General features: G+C 40.3%; 1 protein-coding gene across 1 annotated transcript in view; it reads left to right on the top strand.

Moving 5' to 3' along the window:
- Positions 1 to 16093, top strand: part of Gldc (glycine decarboxylase) — an 87482-nt gene that overhangs the window by 52976 nt on the left and 18413 nt on the right. The window contains exons 16-18 of the mRNA XM_005327970.5: positions 8637 to 8712; positions 13804 to 13929; positions 15753 to 15902. Coding sequence (XP_005328027.2) covers positions 8637 to 8712; positions 13804 to 13929; positions 15753 to 15902 — 352 coding nt within the window. The remainder of the gene's footprint in view (positions 1 to 8636; positions 8713 to 13803; positions 13930 to 15752; positions 15903 to 16093) is intronic.

Raw genomic sequence — 16093 nt, 5'->3', positions numbered from 1 at the left:
ACATATACATTCCTGCCATGCATTTGAGCCCGGGGAGTTCCAGCCTCCCAACTGTGAGCTAAATAAATCTCCTTGCTTTATGAAGTGAAAGAGAAAAAAAAAATCAGTAAACTTTTTAAACTATTGAAATATGTGTGTGTATGTTCACACACACACACACACACACACACATACACACACACATACACACACACTGAATGAGAAAAGAAACAGTCATAGATATATGTATATGTAAGATTAAAATAATTGTAAAAGAATAGCAAGATTAACATATGCTACCATATGTCAACAAATATGAAAAGTTAACAGATCTGAGGATGTAGCTCAGCAGTAAGGTGCTTGCCTTGCTTGCTTGAGGCTGTGTGTTCAATCCTGTTTACCGCACACATAGACAAACTCATACAAACTTAACAGAAACAAATGATTTCTCATTGAAAGGTTAGGGGAATAAAGGTGTGTTAAAAGCAGATTAAGAAGTAATTTCTCGGGGCTGGGATGTGGCTCAAGCGGTAGCGCGCTCGCCTAGCATGCGTGCGGCCCGGGTTCGATCCTCAGCAGCACCACATACCAACAAAGATGTTGTGTCCGCCGAGAACTAAGAAAAAATAAATAAATGTTAAAATTCTGTCCCCCTCTCTCACTTTCTCTTTAAAAAAAAAAAAAAAAAAAAAAAAAAAAAAAAAAGAAGTAATTTCTCTCAATGGGAAGTTTTTTAAAAACAAAAATTAGAGCTGTTAAAAAAATCCAGATAACACAATGGTAAAAAAAGTGATTTCTCTGATCACAAAGGAATGAAATTAGAAATTAATAACAGAAAAAGGAAAATTTATAAATATATGGAAACTGAACAGTATATTCGTACATAACCAATGGACCAAAAAGAAATCCCAAGGAAATTAGAAAATATTTTGAAATGAATCAAAATGAAGACATAGGGCCAGACATATATACAACTCAATAGTAGAGCACTTGCCTAGTATGGGTTTAGTGCCCAGCACCATAAAAAGTTAAAGAAAATTGAAGATACAACCTACCAAAGCTTGTGGGATGCAACTAAGGCAGCATTTATAAGGGAAATTAATAGCTACAAATGTCTACATTTTTAAAAAAAGAAAAGAAAAGAAAACCACAAGCTGATGAACTAAAACAGTGGAAAAAGAAGAGCAAATTAAACTCAAAACAAGTAGAAAGAAGGAAAGAATAAGGATAAGAGCAGAAATCAATGCTATGGAGAATGGGGCAGGAAAGGAGAAAATTCACAGAAAATAAAGTTAAGTAAATTAAAGTTAGCACACAGATCATGAACAAACCTGGAAGCTGGGCCTCATCAGAATGGATCTGTGGCACCCTGATCTTGGGCTCCTCAGTCTCCAGAACTGTGGGAAATACATTGGAAATACATTGGCCACCTCATCTATGGTATTTTGTTATAGCAGCCTGAATGGACTTGGAACAGTAACCATAAGCTTCGGCGTGAACACTTTGCCTGATGTAGCCAAGTCTTAACTGGTCTTGTTTCCCGCCTTGGGACATTTAGGGCCTAAGGATGTTTAAAGGCCTGAAACAAAAATGTCAAGAAACGTGTATCTATTTTCTTATTTATTTGTCAAACCACAAACAAAGGGAGTATTTCTAGCTTGGTGGAGAAAAGAGCCAAATAATATTTAATGACCTCTCCATTCCCCACTGAGCCTGGTGTGGCTTGTTCCCCATAACACTTTGTCACTCTTAGAGTCATTCAGCAGCACCCAAATACACTCTAGGATTTGCTGGTTTAGAGTTCTGAGATAATGTTTAATGCAGACAGAAACAGTAATTAACAATTTCCATGGACAATCACAGTGGAAGACAAGCCAGAAGTGTTGTTCGCTCACGGGACTTCTAGGGTCGAGGAAGTTGTTTTTCACACTCTGTGGTGTGGACAAGGGCTCAGTGGTTCTTAGAATTTATTGTGCATGAGAATCACTTGGAGGGCTTGTGAAATTGCTAAGCCCCAGCACTTCTGACTCAGTCAATCTGTGTTAGGGACTCAGAATTTGCATTTCTAGCAACATGCTGCTGGTGCTGCTGGTTTGGGCACCATCCTGTGAAAATCACGAGGAGTGCAGAGGAACTCAGACCTGGCTGCAAGTTAGAATTACCTGGGGAACCTTTAAGAATATTAACATCCAACACTCTGCAAATCAATGATTATTTGGTTGAAGAAAAGGTTTTCTTGGAATAATAAAAAGGGAGGTTTAGCTAGATGACTAATAGCTCTTCACCTTGGATTTTTAAACTGGCCTTTAAAGCCCAAGTATCCTGTATATATCACAGATATTTTACAGCAGGCAGGACTGGCAGCTGCTGTTTGCCAACTCCTTCCCCTCCTTTCCTAAGCTCATGGTTGATGTCATTCTTCATGTCTAATATTTCCTACCAAATCTAATGCAGCTTTAGAAACTGAGTCCACTGGCTACATGTGAGACCTGTAAGCCCCCCATGAATAGAGACTGATTTTACAAAGAAGCATCCAAAATGCCAGCAAGAAGAGAAAGTAGAATGAGGGATGAAGAAAGCCATTTTGAGGAGAGGTTTAAAGCAGGGATAAGGTTTTCCTTTTTCTAGTGTCCTTAACTCAAAAGCATATATATATTTCAGTTTATATGGTAGTGGGGCAGTTGTTCTCATGCTTAGCTGCACCCTCAGGATTTCTGATTCACTCTGGAGTGAATTCAGTTCTGGAATGGGACCCATGGATTTGCATTTTTGACAAGTTTCAAGGTGATGATGCTGATATTATTGTCTGAGGACTAGACCGATGAGTCTGAGAACCACTGCTCTAAGGTATTCTCCTGATAGTAACTGGGTCCATCCAGGTGTCTTGACCAGATAGCAAAATGTTATACGGAATTGAATTTATGTCAGATTAGATACAGGTTAGTAAGAACATTCCAGAATGACATGTTGAGAGTTTTTATTTTAAGTTTGTAGAAATAGAGATCCATGTAGTGTTTAGGATATAAGCCCCAAATAGATTGGTTAAAATTGTCACTTCCAAGATATTTGTGCTGGTAAATCATTAGTTGTGTGTTTATCACACTTTTAAGATAGGAATCAGTGCCATTTTTACCTTGTTCTCTTGAGAGTGGTCTTCTGAGATTGCCAGGAATTGAGAGTTATTTCAACATTGGCATTTTGATCATTTTGTTGCAATGTTATTACCATAATGTCAGTTTCTTAGCTTATGTTTCACTTGTATCATTTTTGTTTCTGACCACCTGATGGTGGTATTTTTAAAGTAAAGGGGAGTCTGGATGAGGGAAATTTGGCATCAGAGATCTCCATCTCCAAATTATTATCTATCACAATAACTTGTTTCCTTCTGAGGAGTGGGACTGGGCAGAATGGGTACATGTGGCTTTGTATCCTTCCGCATAGATGGATTTTTAAAAATCACGTAAATGTATTGCTTTTTTTTTTTTTTTTTTTTTTGTACTGGGGATTGAACCCAGGAGCACTTTACCACTGAGCTACATCCTCAGCCCTTCTTACTTTTTATTTCTAGACCTTGGGCCTCAAAATAGACCTTGGGGCCTTGCTTAGTTACTGAGACTGGCTTTGAACTTGCAGTTTTGCAAAATGGGTTCTGTGTTTTTGTTTGTGTATATGGATAAAGTTTGTAGAAATACTTCCCTTAAAAGCAGCAGCTATAATAATCAATTTCCAGATATTCCAAAATAGCCATCATCTGAGAAACTTTTTATGGTGTCTATAAAGTTAGCCATCATGTTTTGTTTTTTTTGGTTCTGAGATTAAACCCAGGGCCTTGCACATGTTAGGTTATCTACCACTGAGTTACCTCCCTAGCCCTTTTTATTTGAGACAGGTCTCATTAAGTTACCTGGCTGGTCTCCCACTTGTGATTCTATGCCTCGACCTCCCCAGTACTGAGATTACAGGTGATCAACATTGCACGTGGTTAGCCACCATGTTCTTTAGGCATAATAAAGTGTTTTCTTCATGACTGGTCAGGGATAACTTCTGTAATCAGCCATAAATGTACACAGTAACTGTACCACAAAATGCCTACTTCATGAGAAACAATTTTAATTAATTAATTATTTAGTGTGGTGCTAGGGATTGAACCCAGAGGTACTCTACCACTGAGCTACATTCCCAGCCCTTTTATTTTTAAACAGGGTCTTGCTAAGTTACTGAGGCTGGACTTGAACTTGCAATTCGTTTGTTTCAGACTCCAAGTCTCTGGGATTATAGATATGCACCACCGCACTGGCTGAGATGCAATTAATTTTATAATCATAATACATCTTTATTTTTACATTGGAAAAGTTCTGTGCTTTCCATCTGTATTAATCTTGACTATTTAGAACAAATCATCTATAAAAGCAGATCATGTTCTTTCTTTTTTAATATTTGTTTATTTATTTTTATGTGGCGCTAAGGATTGAACCCAGTGCCTCACACATGCTAGGCAAATGCTCTGCCACTGAGGTACAGCCCCAGCCCCCATGTTCTTTCTCCATGGTAGTTAGACATATCACCTATAATTATATTTCCATAATGTAGCCATGTGTCCTTTGAGTTTGCTCTTATGTTATATTGCATTGGACATTAATTCTGAAGATCCAAACATTTAAACCTTCTAGATAAAACTAAACTGAATATGCAACAGCCATTTTAAATCTCAAAACTTTTTGTCTATGTTTCCTGGCAAAGGTAAAAGAAAATTAATTTTTTTTTAAAAAATTAAAGTTTATAGTGCCCTTCAAATTCCTCTTCTAACCCTGGGAAAAGAACTTTTAGGTCTTAACTATCACATTCTCTGCCAGGCCATCTGTGATTGATTGATTGACTGGTATTGAGGATTAAACCCAGAGGTGTTTAACCACTGAGCCACATCCCCATCCCTTTTTATTGTTTATTATGAGACATGGCCTTGCTAAGTTTCTGAGGCTGGCTTTGAACCTGTGATCCTCCTGCCTCAGCCTCCTGAGCTGCTGGGATTACAGCTGTGTGCCACCTCTCGCGGCTTTTTAAAATTTTTAATGTTAAAGCTTGCTAAATTTTTTGCTGCATTCATATTGACCAGCTTTCCTGAACATTTTCACCTGTGATGATAGGGCCTAGATTTAGTCATCACAAAACAGTTGAAGCAAATCAACTCCAATTTATTTTCACCTGTGAGTTCTTGTACTTACACAGTTGTTCAAGTTTCTTCTAGAAAGTACTCTTGGATTCTTTGTAGAATGAGTATGTGCTTTGGAAGAAGTTATCTCCTCATTTTCTCTAATTCTGTGTTAAAGAGTAAAATATATATAACTTCCTTCATCAGCCTAAATGACTGTTATCCACTGTTGGGAATTATTTGCAAAGACAATATTGGTGTGTGTTGTCTGTGGCATTTCTGTGGGTTTGAGGCTTCCCATCCATTGGCATCATCCTCCCTGTAGCCAGCCCTGCAGCTCCTGACCGCTAGCCACTTCATTTAATAGATGTCAGAAAACCGCTGTCCTAGCTTCACTCTGTATGTAGTGGTTTTCTGATCTAGAGTATGCAGATTACACATTTCCACCAACAGGTGGCACTGGTAATTCCCCAGTGGTAAGCTGTGTATGGTATTTGAACATGTTTGTATTTTTTGAGTTGAAATGTATTTGATTTTAAGGGCATCTAAGGCAAAAATCATCCAGCATTTCCAGGCAAGTCTTTAGCATATTGCCTTCCTTTCCTCTCAAATTACTGGCTTATAGCTCAGTCTCTTCTTTTACTCCTAGTCTACACCTTGATTGGTTTTGCAAAAGATGAACACAAGTGATGAGAAAAACATAGGTGTAAATAGAAAATACATTTGTCAAAGTCTCTTTAGGGGAAAAGGATGACATTTGTGTTAATTGCCTGAATGAAGGGTAGAATTCAATTATGAAAAGTTTTTCTAAACATTTATTGTAGAGCTACAATTCTATATATGAAGAATACAATTCTGAATATTCTTCTGGGGGAAATGTACAGAACTCCAAGTCCCAGCTCCTATTTTTTTTTTTTTTTGGTACCAGGGATTGAACTCAGGGGCACTCAACTACTGAACCACATACCCAGCTCTATTTTGTATTTTATTTAGAGACAGGGTCTCACTGAGTTGCTTAGTGTCTCACCTTTGCTGAGGCTGGCTTTGAACTTGCGATCCTCCTGTCTCAGCCTTCCGAGCAACTGGGATTATAGGCCTGTGCCACCACAACTGGCCTCAGCTCCTATTTTCAAAGCTTACTCTAATTGAGATAAGATCAGCATGCAAAGTGTGAGATGTGTAATAATTTTCCATGTATGGTACATAATATGTGATGGTATTACCAGATGAGCATGTGCAGGAAAATGCTATGATAGTTTGGAAGAAGTAGAGGATCATTCATTCAATCAGATTTTTTTGTTTTTATTTTTTTTTTAGTACCAGGGATTGAACCCAGCAGTGCTTAACCACTGAGCCATCTCCCCAGCCCTTTTTATTTTGAGACAGGTTCTTGCTAAGTTGCTGAGGTTGAATTTGAACTTGCAATCCTGCTGCCTCAGCCTCCAGAGTCTTTGGGATTACAGGCATGTGCCACAGTGCTCCAAGATCAAACAATATTTATCGAACATCCTTTATGTCAGTGTTTTTGGGATAGAGAATACAGTTATGAACAAGATTCTTGTCTTCAGATAAAACCTCTCTGAAGAAGTGGCACTTAAGTTAAATATTGAAAAGAAGTCAGACCTGAAAGGATCTAAAGGAAGATCTTTATCAGCGGAAGGAATATCTCGTACAAAACCTCAGTGCAGGAGGGAGGCCTGGGTGGCCGAGGATGTTAGAAGGTACAAGTATAGGCAGGTTACAGGATGTCCTAGAATTTGTAGGCCCTGGCAAAGAGCTGGATTGCAAAATGCTTTGCAAAAGATTAGAACTATTTGAAGAATGGGTAAGATCAGGCTGACTAGCACTTTACATGTATTAACTACATATCACATCTACATTATGAGGTGGATTTGGTTATTGTCCCCATTTTACAGATGAGTTCACAGGCAAGGGGAGACTAAGTAATTCGTGACATGAGTGGCTTATTGAAGTGTGGCATATCCATCTTTTCATGTCCCCAAACAAAAAGCATCAAATGGCCTAGCACTTGTTTTCCAGAAGCCAGAACAGTCTTTGCTTTTCTCCCTGGAAGACAGCTGAGAATAGTGAAGCCAATTCAGTGCAGGCAACAAGGATTTGGGTCTCAGGTTTTGTGAGACAGGCTTGCCCTCCACCCTTGCTTTTCGCTAAACCTCTTAGTTAAGTCAAGCAGATGGATGTCTATGAAGGAATATCTTCCTCTCAAATTACTGGCTTATAGCTCAATCTCTTCTTTTACTCCTAGTCTACACCTTGATTGGTTTTGCAAAAGATGAAAAAAGTGATGAGAAAAACATAGGCGTAAATAGAAAATACATCTGTCAAAGTCTCTGACTGTAGGGGAAAATGATGACATTTGTGTTAATTGCCTGAATAAAGGGTGGAATTCAATTATGAAAAGTTTTTCTAAACATTTATTGCAGAGCTACTACATGCAGAGTACAATTCTGTGAAGGAAAATTGCTCTCATGATTCTCAGTCCTCAGGGAGCTAACATAAGAAGCAGCTCTGATTGCAAAGGAAGCACATGGCTCCTTGAGACAGGCCATCTCTATATGGAAGTTTCCATTTGTCACCGTTGGCTCTTTGGGCGGATAACACTTTGACATTAGTTTCTTCATGTGTAAAACAGTGCACAATGGAGGACATGTGCATTTTGAATGGAGCTAAATAAGCTATTACTCATTTCCCTTTCCTTCCTACGTGAGCTACTGAGAACATTAAATAACAGTCTATAGTTGACTCAGCATTGCTCATTGGAATGTTAGTCACTAAGTATGTTCTGAAAGAGATGCCTTCAAGGATGTGGAGAGTGTGGCCAGCCTCCAGCAGCCATCTGTGAGCAGGTCTTGGGAAAGCCGAACCCAAGACTTACAGGAATAGTGCCACATTAAAAGTGCAAAGTTCCTTTGGGGACAACCTGGCCCCTGAATCAGAATTTAATAATGTTAAGAAATTAGTTCAGTATTTTAGGTGTAATAATATTGTTATATTTTAAAAAATATTTCCTTTGGTAGATACATATTGAAGTTTGAGCTGATAAAAGATGATGTCTGAGGTTTGCTTCAAACAATCTAGCTTAGCATGAAGGGGGTTCCGTGAAGGTTCTTGGGAACAAGATTAACCATAAACTCATACCTGTTAAAGCTGAGTGATAGCTACATGGTTGTTGCTTAGTTTTTCAGTTTATTTCTATATAGTTTTGAAATTTTTGACAATACAAATTTTTTTTTCAGTGTGTGGTCTTGAGCTGAAAGGTCCATCTTTGGTTAGGAGTGGGTGAGCTTTAGTGCACAGACCAAATACTGTTGCATTGGTTGTTCAAGACCTTTTGGCTCACGCGAGCTAATGGGCGAACTTTCCTCTGTCTGGGAAAGTGACAAAGCTTCAAATACTGGGAACATGTGGCTGGCACCCAATAAATACTGAATAAGTCAATAAAAGCCCAAAGACCAAAGCCCTGATCCTTCTCTTCTTGTCTTTGCAGCGGAGCCCAGGGGGAATATGCTGGACTGGCCACAATCCGAGCATACTTAGACCGGAAAGGAGAGAGGCACAGAACGGTGAGGGTGGACAGGTGGTGCTGGCTCACCGTTGGGTGGCAATGGACCCAGCTGTTAGGGTCCCTGTTGTTCTGTGGGTTACTCCCTCCAAGCCTTCTTGGAAGCAGATGAGAAACATATAATCAAGAAACAAATTTCTGTGAACGGGCCATTCTGATCCTTGCCTCCAAGGCCATATTGAGGGAAAACATTGAGAGATGAAAGGTTTTTGCTCAAACCCAGAATGTAAAAGTCAGCCAGTTGGCTGCAGAACTGCCCTCTCTAGGGAGCAAAGGAAGGAAGGGGGCAGGAATGTTGCCATTGCAAGCCTCCTCTCCTCCGCTCCTTGGCTCTCCAGGCCCTGGGCCTGGACAAAGAGCAGAGACCATACTTTTTCTATAACCCCTACCGTGCCTAAGCACAGTTCTCATTATATGTATGCTCAAAAAAATATTTATTGAATAAATAAATTCTCCACTAGATGACTCAGCTCTAAGTAACAACAACAACAAAAAAGACATGGAGCAGAGTTCATTGTTTTGTTATTTGCTTTGGGTATGAGAGTCCAGTCTCCAGTATCCAAATTGCTCTTGGGGACCCTTGTGAGAACCAGCGGGTTCTAATAGACATCACTAATCCCCAGCAACAAAGTTTTTTGATCCATTGCAGGGCTCAAGTTGTAGCTGAAGGTGACCTGTGTTCCTGGTTCCTTGGTTTTGGTGGCCAGTGCTATGCTAGGATTTCTACTGAGCAGTGGAATTGGCTTTCTTAGAGGGAGCATTGGGTAGGGGTCAGGAGCAGGGCAAAACCCTGGCCTGTCCTGGGAGAGTTTGAGAAAGAGGTAAACAGTGGTTCTAGCTGCCCAAGTAGGTGGTGTGTGGGTGTGTGTGTGTGGAGGGGTGGGCAATGGCCCAATCTTAGTCCATTCCTGGTTTTATTAAAACTGGAAGATTGCTTGGGCTAGCTGCCTGGCTTTGGCATTGAAGATTTTTGAAACCATTTTACTTCCCCTTCAAAAAGCGAAAAGAAGAAAGATTTTTTTCTCTCCTTCCCTTACTTATCCATCCTGATTTCACAGGCATATCTTCCCAGGCCATTGTCCTGGTTGGAGGATATAAGTGATTTTTAAAAATCTTTTAAAAACAAGCCATTCATGAATTCAATAAACTGTTGAATCCTAGCCATGAGCAGGGAGTGTGTGCCAGTCAGAGAGAGATCAAGGGATAGCCTGGCAGACACAGACCCTGACTTTCCAAGTTGGGTTTATTTACTGGGGTTTTCTCATGGTTTTGAATTCTTAACTTTCTAAGGAAGGGTTAGTTTAAACTTGTGAGTGCTTCAGAGGCTCAGAGCTTTTACAGAATCAGAAAGGAAACTTTGGATCTCAGGTTGTCCAGTGAGAGATGCCAGACGCCACTTTCCTATTTTTCCTTCATGGTTACCAAGCATTTAGGGAGCCCCTGACACTCCTGGTCATTACCCTCTTTCTTCATAAGGTGTTGGGGATCCTGGGGACCCTGTAAAGAGAAGAGTTTGTCCTATGTGATTGTCCACATTACTTTCCCATCACCTACAGGCCACTGAAGTTCATGTTGGTGGTGTGTGTAGAAGGGACAGCTAGAATCCAGGTTCTTTCTGCTCTGAGGCTACCCACCCTTAATGTGTTTCCAATTCTCCAGTCTGACACCAGGGAAGTAGCTATGAAGGTGTAGGAGTTGGGGATCAAGCCAGAAGGGTCAAGGAGGATGAGTGATCTTCGGATTTGGCCTGGGCAGCATTCTTCTGTGGCTCGCTGATTCTTCCTGACCCCTGTTCCTCTGTCTGTGCTTTCTGGTCCTCCCATCTCTCCTATCCCTTTGTGTGTGATGTTTCTCTTGGCATCATTGTCAATACTGCTACCAGTGAAGTGTTGTGAGAGGCCATTACAGTCTGAAGGTTGGAGAGGAGTGAGATTCTGCACTTTGGGGATGGGAGGAGAAAGGAGAGGCAGGAAAGACCACCCAGTTATTGAGCTTGTAGAAATACAAAATTCATAAGCCTAGAAATATTGGTATCCTTTTGGATCAAAGATTTTAATTAAAGCCAGCTTTAATTAATGACTTGTTATTCAAGTAATCAGGGAAGATTTTTCCACATCAGTGATGTCTGAGGCAGCTGCTCCCACACAATAGGCTCTAATGGAATCCAGTAAAATAGATCCTTCTGTTTTGAAAAGGAGTGTGGAGAAATCATGTGCTATAGAACTGCCTGGGTTCCTGATGATTTTCTTCTTTGAAGCTGTTTTTGAAGTTATTTTCACATTTGCTCTTGGGTTAAATTTCAGAGGTTTCTGAAATGGAATGCCTACGTTCTTGATTTACCAGTTTAATTTGGGAGAGTACAAATTTATCTAACACTTATGTAGCAATTACCCTGTGCCAAGCTCTGTCCCAAACACTTTATAATTAATATCTCAGTTTGCTAAATATTAACTTGCTTGCTGATTGGAGACTGAGTTGCCTACAAGAAGGACAAATATTGAGCCCCCCCAAATACATGTATATAAGAATGTTTTTTTTTTCCAATTGCCGAGGCCTTTAGTCAGTGTGTTTTATTGATGCTAAAACATCAACTTCCCCTATGCAGTAGCACGTCTCCTTAATCCTTCTCCCCTTCAACAAGTCTTTGAGGAAGATCTGTGCCAAGCTCCCTGGAAGTCAGGAAAACAGCCTCACTCAAACAGGCATAAATGTACCAAAAGCTGTATTTACTTTAGATAAATTAAAATGTCAAATCTGGATCCTGTTACTTTCAGGTCCCTCACAACACTGATTTTTCAAGTGAGGGGGAAATTAACATTGTCATCAAGTTCCTTTAACCCATGTGGAAAACAATAAATGTTTAACAGCAATATATAAATGATCTATTGATAAAACCACTGAAAAAAATTTCTTTTTCCACTATTCTTTACACCAGGATAGATATTGGTTTCCTGTGGCGGCTATGACAAATTATAGTGGCTTAAGGCAGCACACATTTGTTTTCTTAGTTACAGAGGCCAGACTAAATCTGAAACTGGATTCACTGGGTTTACTGTCGGTGTTGGCAAGACTGGCAGGACTGCTTCCTTCAGATGGAATGGGGGATGGATCATGTCCTTGCCTCTCCTGGTTTCTGGAGACTACCTACACTCCTGGGCTCGGGTCCCTTTCCTGCCATCACTCCAGCTTCTTGCTTCAGTTGTCACATCTCCTTCCTCTGTAGTCCAGTCTCCCTCTGATGTGGACACTTGGGAATACATGTAGGACCCAGTCAAAAACCCAGAATAACCTTCCCATCTCAAGATCCTGTCTAAATTTGCTCAAACCTGCAGGTTCCCTTTTGTCAGAGTAGATGATGCCCACAGGTTCCAAGGATCAGGACTTGAAGATGATTCAGCCCTTAGGGTGGTTGACATTTTTAGTTGGAATGCTTTTGTTTTCATCAGATCTTCCCTGGTGGGAATCCTTAATTGTGGCCTTTTATTGAATATTTTATATTCATTGGTAATATTCTTTCCCTTCCTTTATCAGTATTCTTCCCTGAAGGGATCCTTTCATTCAGTAATTCCTTGTAGAATAAAAATAACTTGTGAGAGAGGACAGTGACTCTAGTTTTGGTCCAAAAAATGAAAGGAAAAAAGTCAACTACAAAAGGGAAGCATATAAATAAGAAAAAGGATTTGTGGCCAATGTATCTGTGGTCATAAGCATAGCCTCTGTGTGACCAATAGCCACTCAAAAAGGGCACTAGCCTCTCTGTCAGCAGAAAAGTGACAAAGTAATTCCATTTTGCCTTTGGTTAAAGTTCTGTGTTTTTCTTCTGAAATAGACTACTTTGCTGTTTTTAAGGAAATAGCTGGAAGCTAAGTTTTCTCTACATAAGCCCAATTTTATAATGCCCATTTCTCTTCGAAGGGGTTGCCATCTTGATTCTGGGATTTAAAAAAAAGGAGGAGGATTATTTTTAGGGTAATCATGACCTCTCCTTGTTGCTTTCTGCTGAGGAAAACTTTGTGATTTACTTTGCTGTTGTGAAATATCATTATATCTACAGGAGTCTATGTGCTTGCCTACATTTGCATGATGGTTTGGAGGAAACAAAAATGATTTGAATCTGGGACTTCTAACATTGCACCTACCATCCATAAAAATCAAAGACTGAGCTGGAGTGTCGCTTAGTGGTAGAGCACCTGCATAGCAGGTGTGAGGCACTGAGTTCAATCCCCAGTGCTGCAGAACAACCAACCAACCAATCAAAAGTCCAGCACATACTTAACTGTAACTTAGTAGCTCTTGAGAGTTATGATGGCTGCTCTAACAAATTACTATAAATTTTATGGCTTAAGAGAGCACACATTTATTTTCATAATTACAGAGGCCATAAGTCTAAAATTGGTTGCCCTGAGCTTACAGTCAAGGCATTGGCAGGACCAGTTCCTTTTGAGGAAGTTTCCCTTGATTTCTTTAACTTGAAACTTCATCCCATTTTTCCATTTCCTATTATACTTCTGGACTCTAGACATGCTACTGTTGTCAGTGGGCAAGTGTTGATTGCTTTTCATGCTTACTTTAGGATTCTCATGGTAGCTAACAATTTGTTGTAGAGTAAGCATCCAAGAAATGTTGACACAACTGGTGTGTTGGTACCAGGAGGCCCTGGGTTGTGTTTTTGTCATTAGCATCTGTCCTGAATAAGCCCAGAGGAACACTGAAGCAGCTATAGGCATTTGAGTCCTAGAGTTTAACTTCCAATTTCATGTTCTTATAAGGTACTTTCTATATATTTTGACTGACACAAGGTTAGAATAAGTACAGGCTTATTTTTAGTGGCTGGAATGAGGGAAGATATTCCAAACCTCTTTAGGGAACAATATTTCAGGATTCAAATGGAAACTCTGTTTAGACATTGTTTTGTAATAACAGTTAAAAATTAAATTGTAGCAGATTTTAAGGCACTCAAGGTCAGTTTAAATAAAAGCATATGTTGCCTATTTAATTTGTGCTACCAAGCATGTTGTGGACTTTTCTGTCATTATTAATAGCCTGTTATTATTGTTTTTTCCCTCTTTCCTGTTTCCTTTCCATTCCCAAGGTTTGCCTCATTCCGAAATCAGCACATGGTACCAATCCAGCAAGTGCCCACATGGCAGGCATGAAGATTCAGCCTGTAGAAGTGGATAAATATGGCAATATCGACGCTGCTCACCTCAAGGCCATGGTACTCATCTGCCCCCCACAGATGGGACAGGTTTGGGTTGGGAAGAGGAGGTGGGAAGCAGAGACCTGAGGGGCTATGGAAACATTATCATCTCTTGCATTCTAATGAAAAGACTACAATTCCTCCTCTGAATGGGTCTGAAGGAAAATGGTGTAAAGTCAGAAACCTAATAATAGTCTCTATAAGAAAAAAGAAAAAGAAAAAACAACAATCATGTTTTGGGTCCCTAATAAAGCTTAGCATCTCTATGTACCCCTCCCTTCACCAACTGGGAGAAGGTTCTTTAAACTACAATCCCCATCTTTTAATCATGCCTGAGTAAGACACTGAATGAATTATTCATGGTAGGAACAGCGCCCCTTGCAGGATCTGCCCATCTCTTATGACCGACTTTCCCTTTACTTCAGTCATCTTCTCCCATTAATAATCACACCTGGCAGTCAGAGTTCCAGACAGTCTTCAAGTTGGGAATTAAAATACAAATGTAGATTTTACAAATGTTTGTGAATTTTCCAGCCACATTGTGCTGAATTCCAGGCAGCATTCCACCCTGTTTCCTCCAACACCAACCCCCATTCCCAACCTCCCAACCTCCAGGAAGAGGTTGCTTAGCAACCATATCTGCTTTCCACCATGGACTGGAGGCTGCTTCTTAAAAGGGAAGGAAATCAGTGGAATAGCAATGTGATTTTGTCAGGGTTATTAGGCATCAAGACTGGGAATCTATGTAACCCCTCTTTCAGAGGGAAGCTGAAAATACACAGCACTCATCATCTCTTCCATCCACCCCTACCTTTCCATCGCCAGATGGAATTTTTTTCAACAAATATTCTGGGCCAGTAGTGGTAATTATCAAGTCTCTCCAATATAGAATATGACTTTATTTTCCTCCCATTTTCACATGCTTCTGCTCTGACTTGCTGTTTAGAGAAAAACAGCTAAAAAGCAAAAAACATGTCAAAACCAGTAACTAGTCTTTTATATACATTTGCCTTCTGCAGAAAGGAAATCTTTCTTATCAAATCAGTTATGCTTCTTATGGATTTTCTAATTTCAAGAGAGTGTGAGGGAGGGGCTGGGGATGTGGCTCAAGCGGTGAAGCGCTCGCCTGGCATGCGTGCGGCCCGGGTTCGATCCTCAGCACCACATACAAAGATGTTGTGTCTGCTAAAAAATAAATATTAAAATTAAAAAAAAAGAGAGTGTGAGGGAAAGGGAGTAGGGATGGGTGTGACAAGATGAGCAGAGAGATTACCCGTGAGAATAGACATATCGAGAACCAAAGAAGCCCAAAATAATTATTGAGATGGACCAAAGGAAAACCACCTTAGAGAGTTAGACGCAAAATATCCAAAAATCTTCTGATAAGTCTCCCCCCCGCCACCAGTGTTGGGGATTGAAAAGGCCTTGGCATGCTAGGCAAGTACTCTACTACTGAGCTATACCCATACCTTTTTTATTTTACTTTGAGACAGAGTCTTGTTAAGTTGCTGAGGCTGACCTCAAACTTGTGAACCTGCTATCTCAGCCTCTCAAGTCCCTGGGATAATAAGCAGGTGCCACTGTACCCAGCCTAAACTCTTTTAGGTCTCGAGTACACATAGAGTCCTAGCCTGAACGAATCTTGATATTTCTTTGGAAGATTCATGAGGGGGATAGTGGCTGTTTATCTTTTATTGCTGTTATTGTACTTTGATACAGTGCCAAGAATGCAAAGACTAAGACTTCATCTTTCATTAATCAATCCTTTTAAGATGCAAGGGTTTAACCAAGAAAGAAACCTTTTCTCCCTTTGTCTCCCTCTGACGCCCTCTCTCCCACAGGTGGATAAACACAAGGAGAACCTGGCTGCCATCATGATCACGTACCCATCCACTAACGGGGTGTTTGAAGAGAACATCAGTGATGTGTGTGCTCTGATCCACCAACATGGAGGGCAGGTCTATCTCGATGGGGCCAATATGAATGCTCAGGTGGGCATCCTGAGAGGGCTCCCTTAGTTCCCTCTGAAAAAAATGGATGAACAAATTAAAAAAAAATTCCCTTCTGTCTTCTGGAGACACCTCTTAAACATGACACCAAGCTAGATGCCGTGGTTTATACCTATAATCCCAGTGACTCAGGCAGCTGATGCAGTAGGATCACAAGTTTGGGGCCAGCCCCC

The sequence above is a fragment of the Ictidomys tridecemlineatus genome, chromosome 4, assembly GCF_052094955.1.
Source record: "Ictidomys tridecemlineatus isolate mIctTri1 chromosome 4, mIctTri1.hap1, whole genome shotgun sequence".
In the NCBI taxonomy this organism is placed as follows: Eukaryota; Metazoa; Chordata; class Mammalia; order Rodentia; family Sciuridae; genus Ictidomys; species Ictidomys tridecemlineatus.
The sequence above is the reverse complement of the archived record's forward strand: the minus strand, read 5'-3'. Positions and strand labels throughout refer to the sequence as shown.